This window comes from Caenorhabditis briggsae (genome assembly GCF_000004555.2).
Source record: "Caenorhabditis briggsae complete genome, chrIII, whole genome shotgun sequence".
Taxonomy (NCBI): Eukaryota; Metazoa; Nematoda; class Chromadorea; order Rhabditida; family Rhabditidae; genus Caenorhabditis; species Caenorhabditis briggsae.
In genome coordinates this window covers 12,173,195-12,190,869 of record NC_013490.2, presented here as the reverse complement: position 1 = coordinate 12,190,869, position 17,675 = coordinate 12,173,195, and the positions used below count along the sequence as shown (strand labels likewise).

Here is a 17,675-nt window from a genome sequence, read left to right as displayed (position 1 = left end):
TTTTTGAATTCCCTCCAATTTTACCGAAATAAAAAAAAAACATTTTCAAATTTTTATATTTTTTAGGTCTCCAAAAATGGCGACCGAGGAAGACTACGAGCTATTTCTAAAGCTCAATAATGAGCCGCTAGTGCCAAAAGAGGAGTTGCCGGATGAGCCGGAAGAGGTAACACTACAAACTACAACTCTAACTACAAACTACAATTTTAGTACCAACAAGCAACACGATCTGGGTCGTCAGAAGCTGGTGTTGGACCAGAAGAACCCAGGGAGAAGAAGCAGGAGGAGGAGGAAGAGGAGGAGGAGATGCATCTACCAACGGGATTAGCGGATATGGGGGCGGAGCTTGCTAAAGCTGAAGTCAAGGCTGAAAAAGAGGCCGAACGATGGCACGGCATTCTGCAGAATGGGCCGCCGGCGAAACGGCGAAAAGGCGGAGCAACTTCGAAGAGGAGCACGACGAGGAGAAGTGAAGAATTTGAGAGAAGGTAGGCTGAAAATAGCCTTGAAATGGACCAAAATGAGCCAAAATAGACTTAAAATAAACTAAAATAGGATTAAAAATGGTCAAAAATAGGCATAAAATAACATAAACTGGTCTAAAACAGGCATAAATAGGTCTAAAATAGCCTAAAAATGGTCAAAATAAGCTTAAAATAACCGAACAATGGACTCAAAATAATAAACATAGGCTAAAAGTGGCTTAAAAGGCTCAAATTTGAATTTGGCGCCATTTTTTTGGGTGTTTAGTGTCCGAAAATCGATTTTTTGACGCTTAAAAACTATTTTTTTCAGCCAAAATTCAACTTTTTTTTTTCAAATTTTTAGGTGAAAATTTTGAATTTCGCGCGCTTTTTTCATGTGAAAATTCAAATTTTCACGTGAATTTTTCTGAATTTTTCACGCGAAAATTCAGAAAAATTAAAAAATTTTCGCTTTTTTTTTTCGCTTCTGACCACGTGGAAATTCACATTTTTTCACTTTTTTTTCGTCTCCCAAAAATTTCAAATTATGACCTACTTTTCCTCAGAAAAAGCATGGAAAATTCACCGATTTTCGATGTTGAATCAGCCGAATTTAAAGCCGGAAAGGCGCGTTTTATGGACGAATTCCATGGCGCTTTGAAAACGACGGTAATTAGGCTGAAAATGGGCTGGAAATGGTCCAGAATAGGCTTAAAAGGGTCAAAAATAAGCAAAAATAAGCTTAAAATAGGCTTAACTTGTCTAAAAATAGCCAAAAAATGCCTCAAAATGGTCCAAAACCCGCCAGAATAAATAAGACCCAAAACCTAAATAAGACCCAAAACTAAATGCTAAATAAGACCCAAAACCCACTAGAATCCTTATAATCGAAATTTGTGTCTTTCCTTACTCATTTTTCGGCGATTTCTGGGTGGAAAATAAGAATCGAAGCGAAAAAAAAGCAGAGTGTTACTTTCCAGAAATTCCCCTTTTTCTATGGGATTTCTGGTCTTAGACACTCGGACATTTCAAAAAATTCTGAAAATTCTGAAAAATTTCAAATTCTAAAAATTCGAAATCGCCTATTTTCGCCCTATTTTTGACCATTTTTAGTGTATTTCAAGTCTATTTTCAGCCTATGTCGCCAATTTTGAACTATTTTAGGCCTATTTTCGACCATTTTTAGCCTATTTTTGACCATTTCAAGCTTATTTTGGACCATTTTCAGTCTATTTTAAGCTCATTCTTGACCTTTTTAAGCCTATTTTAGACTATTTTAAGCGTTCAAAATACAAATTTTGGCTCTAAAATACCAAATTTAGGGTTAAAATTTTTAAATTTTCGCTCTAAAAATAGCGAGTTTAGATTGGAAAATTCGAAATTTTGGCTTAAAGATTGGCTCTAAAATTACGAAAATTTGTGCTATGACAATACTGATTTTCGGCTCTAAAAATACCAAATTTAGGCCTAAAAATATGGAAATTTGGCTTCAAAAATACGAAATTTAACCGCGAAAATACGGTAATTCGGCTTTAAAAGTGTCGAATTTTCGCTTAAAAATACTGATTTTGACTTTTAAAATATGGAAATTCAGCAAAAATCCATCGAAAACAGTCCGAAAATCACGGAAAATGAGTCAGAAATTAGTCAATTCTGATGATTTTAAGCGAATTTTCAGGATTTTTCGTAATTTTTCAGGACTAAAAATAGGATTTTGGGGTTCCTAGATAGCCAGAAATTCCAATTTCATACCTTCAAACCCCAATTTTGCCCATTTTCCAGAGAAGAAGAGACACCCAAAGCCCCTCTGACCACATTCGGCCACTCATCTCGCCCGCGTCGCTCCGTAAACTACGCGAGCATCGAGCGAGGCGACGAAGCTCAAGCTCAATCGCTAGTCACAGACTTCCACCCTGGCAAAAAGCGGGTCAAACGGACCAGAGATGAGTTGGACGAGAATTATGTGGAAGGAGAGGACCCAGACGCCAGCACTTCGAACTCAAGACGAAAGAAACGACAAGTGGGACCAACGACATCAGCAGGGGCCTCATATGGAACACCCAGACAGGCGTGGCCAGGAACCCTATCTACGACAAGGGTGGTTGTGGAAAAAAGCGCTGTTGAGGAGTACATGGAGCTGGTGCCCAAACCAACGGACGACCGAGTTGCTGAGCACTTGAGAGCCATCGGAATGAAATGGGAGACGTCGCCGCCGGTGTTGAGGGCTTCTGGAGGATTCAGAAAGTTTATAAGTTGGCTATCCGATGCGGCGGTCGTGGAGTTGATGCGAGTTTTTTTTTTTGGGGGGGGGGGGTTATACCAATTTTAAATTGATGGCCTAGAAATCCAAATTTAGTGAAAACTAGGTCATGGTGTACATGGCTACAAAGGGCTTAGTTTCAGAGGCCAGAAACAGGTTTTAGATTCCGAAAATGTCCATTTTGAGCCGAGTAATACCCATTTTAAGGTTGGTGGCCTAGAAATCCAAAACTAGGCCACATTCATAACTTGGCTCAAAATCAATATTTTTGAAATCTAAAAACTGTTCCTGAACTCTCTGAACATGCTTTTTGTGACTATGTACACCATGGCCTAGTTTTCCTACATTTTGGTTTTCTAGGCCACCACCGAAAATCACCTAGGCCATAATGTACATGTTACAAAGAACATGTTTTGAGAGTTTTGAATCAGGTTTCACATTTCGAAAATGTCGTTTTTGAACCAAGTTATGGGCATCTGAAGCTTGGCGGCCTAGAAATCCAAAACTAGGCCATTTTCATAACTTGGCTCAATATCAACATTTTTGAAATCTAAAAACTGTTCCTCAACCCTCTAAACATGCTCTTTGAGACTATGTACATCATGGCCTAGTTTTCTCGAAATTTGGTTTTCTAGGCCACCAACCTTAAAATGGCTGTAAATTGCTTCAAAATCGACATTTTTGAGTTCTGAAAACTGAGTTTGTACCATCGAATTCTGCTCTTCAGACCCCAATACACCATGGCCTAGGTTTCTCGCAATTTGGTTTTCTAGGCCACTAATCTTAAAATGATTATAGCTCGCTTCAAAATGAATGTTTTTTTTTCAGCCGAATCGTGGAGAAACGATGTCATTCGATTGTCACTGCCGAACCCCTCCTCACCACTCTTCGTCACGTCTACAACTCGATGCCGTGGGAATACAAAAGAGATTGGGAATACGCCGCGAGGATGGACGTTTTTGAGTCGCGCGCTTTTGTGACGGACGTGCCTATGCCGTTGTCCGAGATTCTGGTGACGGATCCAACGAAGGTAGGTTTTGAGCTTGTTGGCCTAGAAACCCAAAAAAAAACTAGGCCATGTGAGAGTTCAGAATCAGTTTTCAGAGTTTGAAAATGTCAATTTTGAAGCCAGTTATGCCCTTTTTTTTGAAGCCAGTTATGCCTAGAAATCCAACATTTGGGAAAACTGTACATTGTTCCAAAGAGCATGTTTTGAGAGTTTAGAATCAGGTTTCAGATTGGAAAAATATTGATTTTGAGCCGAGTTATGTCCATTTTAGTGTGGTGGCCTAGAAATCCAAAATTAGGCCGCTTTCATAACTCGGCTCAAAATCAATATTTTTGAAAGCTGAAACCTGATTTGGAATTCCCAATTCATGCTCTTTGAAACCATGTCCTTTAGAACCACACTATGGCCTAGATTTCCGGAATTTTGGTTTTCTAGGCCACCAACCTTAAAATCAGTGTAACTTAGGTCAAAATGAAGGTTTTTGAAATCTGAAACATGATTCTAAACTCTAAAATCATGCACTTTCGAACCATGCATACCATGGCCGAGTTTTCGGTTTCCTAGGCCACCATTCAGCTAAACTCGAAAATTTGCAATTTTTTCCAGGACCCCCCACCTCTCCCCATCCAAGGTGAAGTCCGAGCCAACTGCTGTTCTCTCCAACCCGTCCTCAGCGATATGGTCCACTCCATAGCCCACTTCCTAGAACACCATGACATTGTGCACGTCTTCGGATGCGACTTCTGTCTGAAAGGCTTCCCGACAAAGTATGATTTGACGAAACACGAGTGCAAAGACTTTGCCACGCATATGTACGGATTGATTTGCAAACAGGAGACCCTAACACTGGAGGCCGCCTATTTCTACCTGTGCTGCTCCCAATGTGGCCTTTGGTTGACTGTAAAACCCGCGGAAACTGGAGGATCCAAGGGGTGGAGCTACTTTGCGACTGCAATCAAAAATCACTCGTGCAGACCCCTTGTTCCTGTGGTCGTCTTTTTCCGAAAATCGCTGGAAAGTGAGCGGAAGGGAATGAGACTGTCTTTTACTATGGTGACTTCGCTGGATATTGGATTCCCTCTGAGTTGTCAGGAGTGTGAGACGGAGGAGTTTAAGAGTGTCGCAGAAGCTGAGCAACACTTTAAGGAGAAGCACGAGAAGACGTGGGATTGTACGACGTGTTCGATGACGTTTGGAACCGAGTTTATGTATAGGTGCGTTCGAAATAGGTCAAGAATAGTCCAAAATAGGCTGAAAATCGTCTGAAAATAGTCCAAAATGGCCCAAAATAAGCTAAAAATTGGTTTAAAATAGCCTAATAATGATCAAACTGGTCATAAAAATCATCCAAAATAGGCTGAAAACGACCTAAAAATGGCCTAAATAGTCTAAAATGGTTCTAAAATGGTCCAGAATAGGCTAAAATAAGCTAGAAATGGTCTAGAAATGGGCTTAAAATAGGCTTAAAATGGTCCAAAAAGAGGCTTAAAATGGTCCGAAAATAGGCTTAAAATGGTCCAAAAAAGACTTTATTTGGTGTAAAATAAGCTTAAATCGTCCAAACTGGTCCAAAACGCCCGAAAAAATGGACTAAAATGACTTAAAAACGGTCCAAAATAGGCTTAAAATGATTCCAACTGGTCCAGAATTCTCGAAAAAATGGACTAAAATGACCTAAAAATGGTCCAGAACATGCGGAAAACGCCTCGAAACGACCAAAAATGGCCCGAAAAAGTCAAAATTTAGTTCTAAAAAGTTAGGAAATTGACCGTTTTCGGCCTATTTTTGACTATTTTGGGCCATTTTGAAGCTAAAAATGGCCCAAAATAAGCCTAATTTATGCTAAATAAGACCCAAAACCCACTAGAATCCTTATAATCGAAATTTGAGTCTTTCCATGCTCATTTTTCGTCGATTTCTAAGTGGAAAATAAAGAAGCGAAGCGAAAAAAAAGCAGAGTGTTACTTTCCAGAATTTCCCCCCTTTTCAATGGAATTCCTGGTCTTAGACACTCGGACATTTCTCTCTTATAGAAGGGCACCTCTAATAGAAGGGCCCTCCTAGAAGAACCGACGTTTCTAATACATATTTTAAGGTAGCTGAAAATCTGAAAATCTTGCAGACACCACAAACTCCAGCACATCTCCCAAACGGCTCTCTTCTCCAACTACCTCTACAACACGGCGACATTCCACCCGCCAGCAGATTCTGGACGCGCCCCTCATGTCGGATTCAAGTCTGAAATTCCAGCCATCGGAGGATTCGTCGGCGCTGAAATTGAGGGTTTAGAAGTCGTTGGACAGAAGGATATGGAATATGTGACCCCTCATGAGAACACAATCCGCAGGAAGATGCTCAGATGGAAGAGGACGAAGAGCAGCAAGAAGGAGAATCGGGAAAATGGCGAATCGTCGAGTGAGGAGGAGTTTCAGAAGGCGTTGAAAGAGCAGGATGAGGAGATGACGTCGTCGTCAGGAGGCACCTCGGATTCAGAAGACTCAGAGGAGAAGGATCCAGAGCCAACGAAGAAGAAGAAGATGAAACCCAAAAATATCAAAATTCGGGGAGATCTGGGCTACGAACATATTGATAAAAATGAGATTTTTGAAAAATCCGAATCCGAAAAAGAAGCCAGAAGACTTCTAGATCGCCTTCTAGGAGTCAACGTCTTCAAGACCCATGAACGTCTTCTAGCTCCAGATGAAGCTTTGGAGATACTGAAAGATGCCAAGCCGGTGGAGCTACCCACTCAAAAGTGCTCATTGGCGGATGATATTGCTATTTGTACGAGCAAGACGGTGATGTTGCCACTATCGAATTGTATTGATCCGCTGAAGGATATGCTGCTGGTTAATAAGATGTGAGTTTTTTGGGATTTTTCGAAGAGGGCTTAGAAAATGCAAAAGTTAGGCCACGGTTTTCTAATTTCGAAGATTTGGAGGTGCTATGTTGATTTTGAGCCAAGTTATGGCTCCTTGAAGTTGATGGCCTATACAAATTAGCTTCGCAAAAGTTAGGCCAGGATTTCCTAGACTTGAGGCAACTTTCCGCTTTCAAAAATACGGGTTTTGAGCCAAGTTACGGCTAATTTAAAATTGATGGCCTAGAAAACCAAAATTTGGGGAAAATTAGGCCATGGTGTACATGGCTTCAAAGATCATGTTTTGAGGATTCTGAATCAGTTTTTAGATTTCGAAAATGTTGATTTTCAACCAAGTTATGCCCATTTTAATGTTGGTGGCCTAGAAACCCAAAACTCGGCCGCTTTCATAACTAGGCTCAAAATGAAGATTTTTGAAATTTGAAAACTGATTTTATTTTCCCAAATCATGCTCTTCAGATATATCATAACCTAGTTTTCTTAGTTTTGAGTTTCTAGGCCACCAAACTAAACTTCCCATATTTCCAGCTACATCTACTGTCCGAAATGCGAAGCACTCATCGGCACCGACATCAAATCGCACTGCACCACTTGCCAAGTCCCCGAAGAAGACGTCATCGAGGTGTTCCACGCCGCCGCTGGCCCACACGCCGGCATCCGATGCATCTACCCCGAGTGTCCGATTCATGTGTGCTCCATCATTGCTCTACGAACTCATCTGAACACTCATCACGACAAGAAAGTCAATCTTCCACTGGCTCCGAAACATAAAGAGGGATCGTTCGAAGCCGATCGCTACGATCGATCGTTGATGACAATGGCGAAGAGTTTTGAGGCGATGCAAAAGGATACGAGGAGTTTTCTGGCGAGAATGACGGATATTGATTGTCAGCTACCGTTTTCGGGATTGCTAGAGTCTAGGATGCAGCCAGTTGTAGTACAACCATCACCAACAGCAGGCCTACCAGGACGCCCCCTGTACCAGAAGCCTCCACACCACAGAGCCAACCATGCCAACTATCCAGCACGCCCTGTAATCCCCACAGCACTGATCAGGAACCCTATGCTCAATCAAGCCAGGGTAAAGCCCTACAAGATCCCAAGAACATCCAGATGGTACATTTGTTTCTGGTGTGAAGCGTCCATGGACACGTTGGAAGGCTTTACGGATCATCTGAACACCCTTCACGTTCATACCTGTGGAGAATGCGGGAAATCGTTCTCAAAGCAGAATTTCCGACGCCTTCACATGTGTAGCCATCAATTCACGGCACCCCGCCCACCAGGAACGGCTTTCAACGGATTCTGTCCGATTTGTATGGAGCTACACAGTGCTGATGCGATTTATGGGCATATTCTGAGGCATCACTTTCAGCACGTGGAGTATATTCAAAGTACAGGAGAAATGCTGCCCAATATCAAGGATTTGGGGTATCGGCCGGTGCTTCTGGATAGTCATATTGGACGAAGAGTGGCCCAGAATCAATTCAGAGGTTCCCCAAATCCCACAAATCCCACATCAATGCATCAAATCCTCCATGGAGAGCTCAGGATGAAGCAAATCATCATTGGAACGCCGACCCATGGAGTGGACCTTCCACAGATCTATACCAAGGACATTCCCCTCAATTCTGTGCCCTTCTTCCCGCCGGAAATACGAAATGTGGACACGCGACTCATGTGCTACCTTTGTGAGCTCACCTTTGGCAACGTCGACGAGCTTGTGGAGCATTTGGAGGAGCATCCGGAGAAATGGGCGCGTTGTCCGTTTTGTGAGCAAGAGGTCGATGGACATTTCGATTTGCAGAAGCATTTGCTGACACGACATGTGAAGAAGATCTCGATGACGAATGTGAGTACTGTCATACGATAGAAAAACCGAGGGGCTTCAAAGTGACACTATTTGAGAAGCTATACCTTGTCTATGAGCCAAGTTCTGCGCATTTTGAAATCGATGGCCTAGAAAATATGATTTTGCGAAAGTTAGGCCAGGCTCACAGACAAGATACTACTTTTTAAATAACGTCGTTTTATAGCTCTTCAATTACCAAGAAAAATCGTGTATTCAAATTTCTAGATTCCGAATTTTGAGCCGAGATACACCAATTTGTAACATGATGGCCTAGAAATCCAAATTTCGAGAAGACTAGGCCACGATGTACATGGTTGCAAAGAGCACATTTTGAGGGCTCAAAATCAGTTTTTAGGGTTTGAAAATATCGATTTTGAGCCGAGTTATGAGCATTTTAAAATTGGTGGCCTAGAAAACCAAAACTAGGCCACATTTGTCGAAAATTGAAATGCTCATAACTCGCTTCAAAATCGATATTTTTGAAATCTGAAAACTGCTTCTAAAATCTAGAATCATGCTCTTTAGAACCATGTACACCATGGCCTAGCTTCCCTGAATTTTGGATTTCTAGGCCACCACGAAAAATAGGCCACGGTGTACATGGTTGCAAAGATCATGCTTTGAGGGTTCAGAATCAGTTCTCAAAATTCAAATATATCGATTTTGAGTCGGGTTATACCCATTTTAAGTTTGGTGACCTAGAAAACCAAAACTAGGCCATAGTTGTCCAAAATTGATTTTGAAACAAGTTATATCAACTTTTGTCTTGTGGCCTAGAAATCCAAATTTTGGGAAAGTTAGGCCATGGTGTACATGATTTTGAAGTGCATGCTTTCAGAGTTCAAACCCATTTTTTAGATTTCAAAAATATAGATTTGGTGGCCTAGAAAACCAAAACTAGGCCATAGTTGTCCAAAATTAAAATGGCCATAACTTGGCTCAAAATCGATATTTTTGAAATCTGGAAATTGATTTGGAACTTTCACAACTTGACTATTCCAACCATATACAGCATGGCCTAGTTTTTCTGAAATTTGGAGTTCTAGGCCATCAAGCTTAAAATGGTCATAAATTGGCTCGAAATCAATATTTTTGAAATCTGAAAACTGAATCTAAACTCTGAAAACATGATCTTTGCAACCATCCGGTTTTCACTCCTAAAATACCAGCTTTTCTTGCAGTGCTGCCAATTCTGTCACGAATACCACCGCTTCATGTGCTCCCACATGCTGTTCCGCTGCAAAGGCATCATCAAATGCACAATATGCGGTCAACGCTCCTCGGACTCCTCCTCCAACCGTGTACACATGCAACGAACCCACTCCCTATCCCTCCGACGTTTCCAATGTGCCTATTGTCCAAAAGTGTTCATCAGTCTTCAAGAGTACTATGAGCACAAGTGTGGCGTCATTTCTCGAGTCTTCTGGTGTACGTGCATCAGGAAGTACTTTAGAAGCGCCATCGAGTTTTGCGATCATTTCGATTCGGTGCACATTCTGAAGAATCGATGTAAATTGTGCCGATGGGAGGCGAAAACGCAGGAAGAGATGATTTCTCATCGTGTCAGCCATATGAAGGTTGGTACTGTAAGAGAGCCACCGAAGAAGCTGTTCATTCTCGTCAAGAATATAGGACCTAAAGCGGATAGTGGATATATGAGGCACTTCAATGGGAATGCCCCCGCACCGACGTCGTATCAGAAGGTGGATCGAAGTCGGGAATTCTATTTGATGGGTGCTCCAGAAGCCGCGGAGCCACTGTTTGCTGATGCATCGGCGCCAAGGACTCTTTTTGATGCTTTGGAAGGACCAAATGCGGCGTCGAGATCTGTCGGATTGCCATTATCCAGCGCTTCACCGCAGCCAACTCCGAGGACGATTGCGGAAGCGCTTGCTGGGACGATTGCTCAGCAGAGTGCTCAGCGCAACGATTGTGTTATACTCAGTGATGACGACGAAGAGATGCCAGAAATTGTGGATGTACCACCAACAGGAGCAGCAGCCTCACAAGTCAATCGGGAAGGTAAGAGAAATTAGTGGCCTGCAAAGAGCAGGATTTGAGGGTTCAGAATCCATTTTCAAGCTTCGAAAATATCAATTTAGAAGCCAGTTATATCGATTTTAAGGTTGGTGGCCTAGAAACCCAAATTTCGAAAAACCTAGGTCATGCTGTATATTATTTGGAATCTCATCTTTTGCGATATCCAAATCAGTTTTCAGAACTCAAAAATCGTCATTTTGAGCCAAGTTATGACCTCTTCAAATTTTAAGCAATATGGCCTAGTTTTGGATTTCTAGGCCAGCAAACTTGAAACGGTCATAACTCGCTTCAAAACCAACATTTTCGAAATCTGAAAACTGATTCTAAACTCTCAAAACATGCTTTTCGGAACCATGTACACCATGGCCTAGTTTTCTCGGAATTTGGATTTCTAGGCCACCATCAAAAATCGATATAACTCGACCTAGAAAGTACCTATTTTTTCACGTGAAAAATTATTTTGAAAACATCGACAGCGTCCTAGTTGGACGGTCCAACTCAGCCAACACCATCCCATCCATTTTTTTTCTTGAAAATGTCGGCTGCTGAAAAATTCGGCTCCAGCAGAGTGATATTCGCTAAAATTCTAAACAACAAACGTACATCGTCAATTAGCAAAAATGTGACAAGTAATTTTTGGAAAATTATGGGTCAAAATATTGATTTTAAGCCGAGATATAGCTATTTTAAATTGGTGGCCTAGAAAACCAAATTTTGTGAAACCTAGGCCATGCTGTGCATGGTTTCAAACTGCAAGTTTTGAGGGTTCAGAATCCGGTTTCAGATCTTGAAAATGTTGATTTTGAGCCGAGTTATACGCATTTTAAGGTTGGTGGCCTAGGATTCCAAAACTAGGCCACATTCATAACTCGGCTCGAAATCCATATTTTTGAAATCTGAAAACTGGTTCAGGATTCTCTAAAACTTTTTGTTCTACCTATGTGTGCCATGACCGGCTTTCCGGAAGTTTGGGTTTCTAGGCCACCTTCAAAATTCCTAGGCCACCCACAAATAGTTTTTTTCAGTCCGTGTCGAGCGTGCCCACGACGGATACCAACAAGCCAGTCAACACCCAGGCTACGTGGCAGAAGACGACGCTGACGTTGAAGGAGATGCCGTGGAGGAGGCGGAGCCAATTGTGAAACAAGTCGAGGATCCGAACGGAGACGACGAGTTGGCAGTGGTTGCAGAAGTGGAGAAGTGAGTTTTTAAAGATTTTGCAAAGCATCTTCTCGGAGTTCAGAGTCAGTTTTTAGATTTTGAAATTTCGATTTTTAAGCAATTTATGACCGTTTCAAGTTTGGTGGCCTAGAAATCCAAAGTTTGAGAAAACTAGGCCATGTTGTTTATGGCTTTGAAGAGCATGTTTTGAGGGTTCAGAATCCGTTTTTAGATTTCGAAAATGTCGATTTAAAGCCGAGTTATGACTATTTTAGTTTGGTGGCCTAGAAAACCAAAACTAGGCCATTTTGCTCCAAAATTGAAATGATCATAACTTGGCTCAAAATCAATATTTTTAGAATCTAAAAACTGATTCCAGACTCTCAAATCATGCTCTTTAGAACTATCTGCCCTATGACCGAACTTTCCGGAAATTTGGTTCCCTAGGCCACCTAACTAAAATGACTATAACTCACTTCTGAATCAATATTTTTGAAATCTAAAAATTGTTTTGGATACCACGAGAGAAGAGTTTCCAAATGATATAACATGATCTAATTTTTTCAAAATTAGGGTTTATAGGCCATGGTTTCAATTTCCCTATTGTTTCAGTTCCACCGGCACCATTCCATCGAGTATTCAAGCTGGACGTGAGAAGAAATTCAAATGCCCCAAGTGCTCGCTACACTTTTTCACCAAAAACGCTATGGAAAAGCATCAAGAGAGCGATCACAAGCTGGACGCCGGCGCTACAGTATGCTCGGAGACATTCGGTGTCCCAATCAATTTGGTAAAAGGATGGTTGTGTCGAAATTGCTGTGTGCTCTTCGAGGATCCGAGCAAACACCGTCGCCATATGTCAATTCATGGTGATACGTGCCTCACATGCCCTCACTGTAGCTGTATCGCTTTCAATCGCGCTTCGCTGGACAATCACATGAGAGGGCATGCCGAGAAGAAGGTGATGTTCGCGTGTGGAACGTGCCAGGTCAAATACCCGACGGACCTGCTTTTAATGGATCATTTGGTCTCGATGCATAAACAGAAGCTGCTCTATTTCTGTAAAGTTTGTGCTTTTGGGTCGCTGGATGCCAATGCTGTCGTTGATCATATCAAGGAGCATGTTACGCATAATTATGTGAGTTTATCAGTTTTCTTCAAATTTTAAAAATCTCAATTTTGAATCGAGATATGCTCAATTTAAGTTTCGTGGCCTAGAAGTCCGAAAACTAGGCCATGGTATACATTTTGAAAAAGCATGTCTTGATGGTTCAGAATCAGTTTTCAGATTACTAAAATCTTAATTTTGAGCAGAGTTATGCCCATATTAAGGTTGGTGGCCTAGAAATCCAAAACTAGGCCGCCTTCATAACTTGGCTCAGAATCCATATTTTTGAAATCTGGAAACTGATTCTAAACACTGAACCCCTCCTTTCTGGAACCATTCACACCATGGCCTAGTTTTCTTCGAATTTGGTTTTCTAGGCCACCTTCAAAATCGACTCCAATACATTTCAAATTTAATTATCTTCCAGACGACTATCCAACGCTTCGGCGCCATTCCCGTCCAGCTGCTCAACTTCGACCCAACCGACTTGCCGAACTTCAAAGAAGCCGTCCTCAAGAATCTGATACCACTGCACACGCCATCCGACTGCACGCATCGATCGATGTTGACTCAAGCGGACACGCTGGTCTCGTGCACAACGTGTCATTGTTCAGTGAGTTTTTTTGGCATTTTTCTAGTTTTTTAGATCTCAAAAACGACTATTTTGAAGCGAGTTATACCCATTTGAAGATTGGTGGCCTAGAAAACCAAATTTCCAGAAAACTAGGCCATGTTGTTCATGAATCTAGAGAGCATGTCTTGAGGGTTCAGAATCAGTTTTCAGATTTTCAAAATGTCGATTTTGAAGCGAGTTATGGGCGTTTTAGTTTGGTGGCCTAGAAACCCAAAACTCGGCCACATTCATAACTTGGCCCAAAATCAATATTTTTGAAATCTGAAAACTGATTTGTACATCAGAACAGAAGAGCTTTCGAATGATATATAGCATGGCCTTGTTTTTCGAAAAAGTTGGTTTTCTAGGCCTCCCATCTTCAAATAGACAGAAATCGCTTCAAAATCAATATTTTCGATTTTTAAAAAATGTTTTGAATTTCCCAAAACAAGAGCTTTCAAACCAATTTTAGCATGGCCTAATTTTTCCGGAAAGTTGGGTTCCTAGGCCACCGAACTTGAGCTAAACAAGAGCCCTTAAAATAACCTGATTCCAGCAACCCTGGTACAACTACATGGCCAACAACAACTACAGCGAAGAAACGGGCTTCCCAACGTTCGCCATCGAGGCCCTTCCCACTGATCTACGTGGCAAATTTCCGCTCTGCAAACAACTCAACGACTCGAGTCTCAAAGAAATTCTCCACTCATCGAGAAGTGCCGGAATGCCAGTGCTCCAACCGAATTATCCAGTTCAACAGCGATACCAAATGGCACGTCATCAGCAGCAGCAGCAGATTCCACCACCACCACCACACATGAGACATCCAATGGGAGTAATGCCGCATCGAATGGCGCCACAGGCACATACAGCACCAGCATATGCGGCTCGTCAATCAGCGACTCAACAGCGGCTAGCAGTACAGGCCAGAATCCACGGACCACCACCGCCGATTAGCCAGGCTCACCAGCTGGTGACAAGGAACCACGTGGCAGTCAGCACCACCTGTCAAGTCGCCGGGTGTGAAAAGGTGCTCTATTCGCAATTCGATCGGGACCTACACTCGATGCACAAATCAACGGATAAGTGGTTCTGTAGACAGTGTGGAAAGTCGGCGATGACGGAGAGGGAGTTGTTCGCGCACTATATCAAGGATCATTTGACACCGACGCATGCCAAGTCGAGTGAGTTTTTTTGAGCCGAAAATCGACATTTATGTCGCTTTTGAGTTGATGGTCTAGAAAACCCAATCTGGGAAGAACTAGGTCATGTTTCGAGAGCACAGAATCACTTTTCAGATTTAAAAAATATCGATTTTGAGCCGAGATATAACGATTTTAATTTGATGGCCTAGAAATCCAAATTTCGAGGAAAACTAGGCCATGGTATATATGGCTGCAAAAAGCATATTTTGAGAGTTGAAAATCAGTTTTCAGGTTCTAAAAATATCGATTTTGAGTCAAGTTATGAATGTGGCCTAGTTTTGGATTTCTAGGCCACCAAATCAATATTTTTGAAATCTAAAAAATGGGTTTGAACTCTGAAAGCATGCACTTCAAAATCATGTACACCATGGTCTAACTTTCCCAAAATTTGGATTTCTAGGCCACCAGACAAAAGTTGATATAACTTGTTTCAAAATCAACATTTCTGGAATCTGAAAACTGTTCTGAATATCGCACGGAAAGAGCTTTCGAATGATATACCATGGCCTTGCAAGTTTGGTTTTTGCAAGTTTGGATCTCTAGGCCACCAATCTTAAAATTGGTAAAACTGGCTTCTAAACTGATATTTTTAAATTTTGGAAAGTGTTTCTAAACTCTGAAATCATGCTGTTGGGGGTTCTGAAAATCAATATAGTGAAAATTTGTTTTCCAGAAGACAGTGGCTTCAAATCGTGCACCATCCGTCTCCAATGCCCATTCCCAACGTGCCTAGAGCGTTCGGGCATGTTCCAAGCGCCAAAAGCCTTTGAAAAGCACATGCGAATCGCCCACGCAAAGGATTTGGCCTACGAAGCGACGCACTGTGATGCTCGTTTCGTCACCCAGGAGCTCTGCGACGCCCATGATCAGAAGCACGTGGAGAACGATGGATTCGTCGACGCGCAATGCTGTACGATCTGCGGATCGTTGGATATGTGGTCGATGGGACGGGACCTGAAAACGGACTGCCCTCAGTCGCACATAATACGACACGGACTACAGTATCGATCGTCGTGTCGAGAGTGCTTGAAGCAGTTTCAGTTTGATGTTAATGTTAGTCTTAAAATGTCTGAAAATGCGAAAAATCGCTTCAAAAATATCGATTTTGAGCCATGGCCTAGAAACCCAAATTTTGGGAAAACTAAGACCTGCTATATTTCATTTGAAAGCTCTTGTTTTGATACACCAGAAGCACTTTTCAAATTTCACAAATATTGATTTTGAGCCGAGTTATGAGCATTTCAAATTTGGAGCAATATAGCCTAGTTTTGGATTTCTAGGCCACCAAACTTAAAATGGTCATAACTCGGCTCAAAATCGATATATTTGAGTTCTGAAAACTGATTCAACATTCTCACATCATGACCAAACACGTTGTGGCCTAACGTTTGCAAGTTTCGGTTTTCTAGGCAACCAACAATTTTTTTTCTCTTCCAGCAACGCCTCGTCGCCGAACACATTCGCCGCGAGCACGGACGTATCGAGAACGACGGAGCCGTGTCGATTTGCAATCTGTGCGGAGAGATGTCCGACAATTGGGAGACGTTCGTTGAGCACTGTCGTCAGCGACATATTGTGAGTTTTTCTCGAATTTTGTAGTGAGAAATTGGCTCGAAATGACCCCAAAATGACCGAAAAATGAGCATTTTGCAGCGAGCTGAAGATGGTGGCTTAGAAACCCCAATTTGGGAAAAACAAGGCCACGATATGAAATCTCTTCTCTCGTAATATTCAATACAGTTTTCAGATTGGAAAAATATTGATTTTGAGCCGAGTTATGTCCATTTTAGTGTGGTGGCCTAGAAATCCAAAATTAGGCCGCTTTCATAACTCGGCTCAAAATCAATATTTTTGAAATCGGAAAACAGTTTTAGCTTTCCCGCAACCTGTGCTTTCCAACCATATGAAACATGTCCCAGTTTTGTCGAGATTTGGATTTCTAGGCCATCAACTTTAAAATAGTCATAACTCGCTTTCAAATGCATATTTTGGAAATACCCAAACTGATTCTGAACCCTTGAATCATGCTCTTTGAAATCATATGCAACATGGCCTAGTTTTTGGAAAATTTGGTTTTCTAGGCCACCATTTTCAAACTTATATAACTGGATTCTAAATTGACATTTTCAGTTCAACATTCTCGTCAAATCGTCTCTTGCAACACGCGGCGAGTTCGTCGTCACCGCCGGCGAAGAATACGAGAACTTCACGGGACTCCAGTGCACAAAAATGGAGCAACAACGGCAGCGTGCCGCTCGTCAGACCCATGGGAAGTCAGAAGCGCCGTCAACGTCTTCTGCAGCAGCTAGTGTAACGGCAACCACAGAGAATGGTGGTAATACTGCTCTATTGACAATCGCCGCGGCTATTGGAGAGCCGGAAGCTGCTCCACCAGCGTCTCGTCCACCTCCAGAAGTCTACACTATCGACTCGGATTAATTATTCTAGAATATTCTTTTTTTTTTCTAATTAATTTTAATTTCTCTCAATTGTCCCCCATCCCCATCAATTACTGGTATTATTCGGCTTTTCCCTTATTTTAAATTTCAAAAATTCTTTTTTGTCGAAAGTTTTTTCTCGCGGGTAAATTCTTTTATTGCTGCTGAAACTGATCATTTTTCTGTGAAACCCTTATCAGAAGGGCTCCTTAGGAAAAGACTTGAACTTTAAAAAAAGGCCCTGTAATAGGAGACTTTGTTGCTCGATTTATTTGAAATTAATTGATTTTCATGAATATTGAACGACAGTTCACAGATTTTTTGAATGTGAATTTTCGGAAAAAATGGCCGGAAAGCAAAAGAAGATCCTCTCTAATTGGAAGGCTCCTTTAATAGAAGGGCCCTCCGGAGGTACCTTTAAAGAATAGAAGGGTCTGCCCTTCTGGTACAGGTCTTGAGACGTTTTTTTTACAGGGCTGAAAATCGTCACAGGAAGTTTTAAAGGTGGTGTACGGTGAACTTTTTTATTGCATCAAAATGTGCAGAAATGCATGTAGATTGACATAAAAATAAAGAAAAAATTCAAAAAAAATTCCTTCATCGAAAAATACGCTGAAAGCCCTTAGGGACGAGGTTTTTCTAGG

At 41.7% G+C, this 17,675-nt stretch overlaps 1 protein-coding gene across 1 annotated transcript; it reads left to right on the top strand.

Moving 5' to 3' along the window:
• Nucleotides 1–76: 76 nt before the first annotated feature.
• Nucleotides 77–17,032, top strand: Cbr-lin-13 (the record flags this gene model as incomplete). The annotated part of the gene is made up of 15 exons (XM_002642595.1): nucleotides 77–166; nucleotides 211–488; nucleotides 2,247–2,708; nucleotides 3,553–3,754; nucleotides 4,340–4,947; nucleotides 5,856–6,593; nucleotides 7,143–8,466; nucleotides 9,648–10,488; nucleotides 11,532–11,706; nucleotides 12,280–12,805; nucleotides 13,203–13,388; nucleotides 13,945–14,572; nucleotides 15,267–15,646; nucleotides 16,031–16,168; nucleotides 16,724–17,032. 15 exons carry the CDS (start codon nucleotides 77–79, stop codon nucleotides 17,030–17,032), a joined length of 6,885 nt encoding a protein of 2,294 aa, XP_002642641.1.
• Nucleotides 17,033–17,675: the final 643 nt, after the last annotated feature.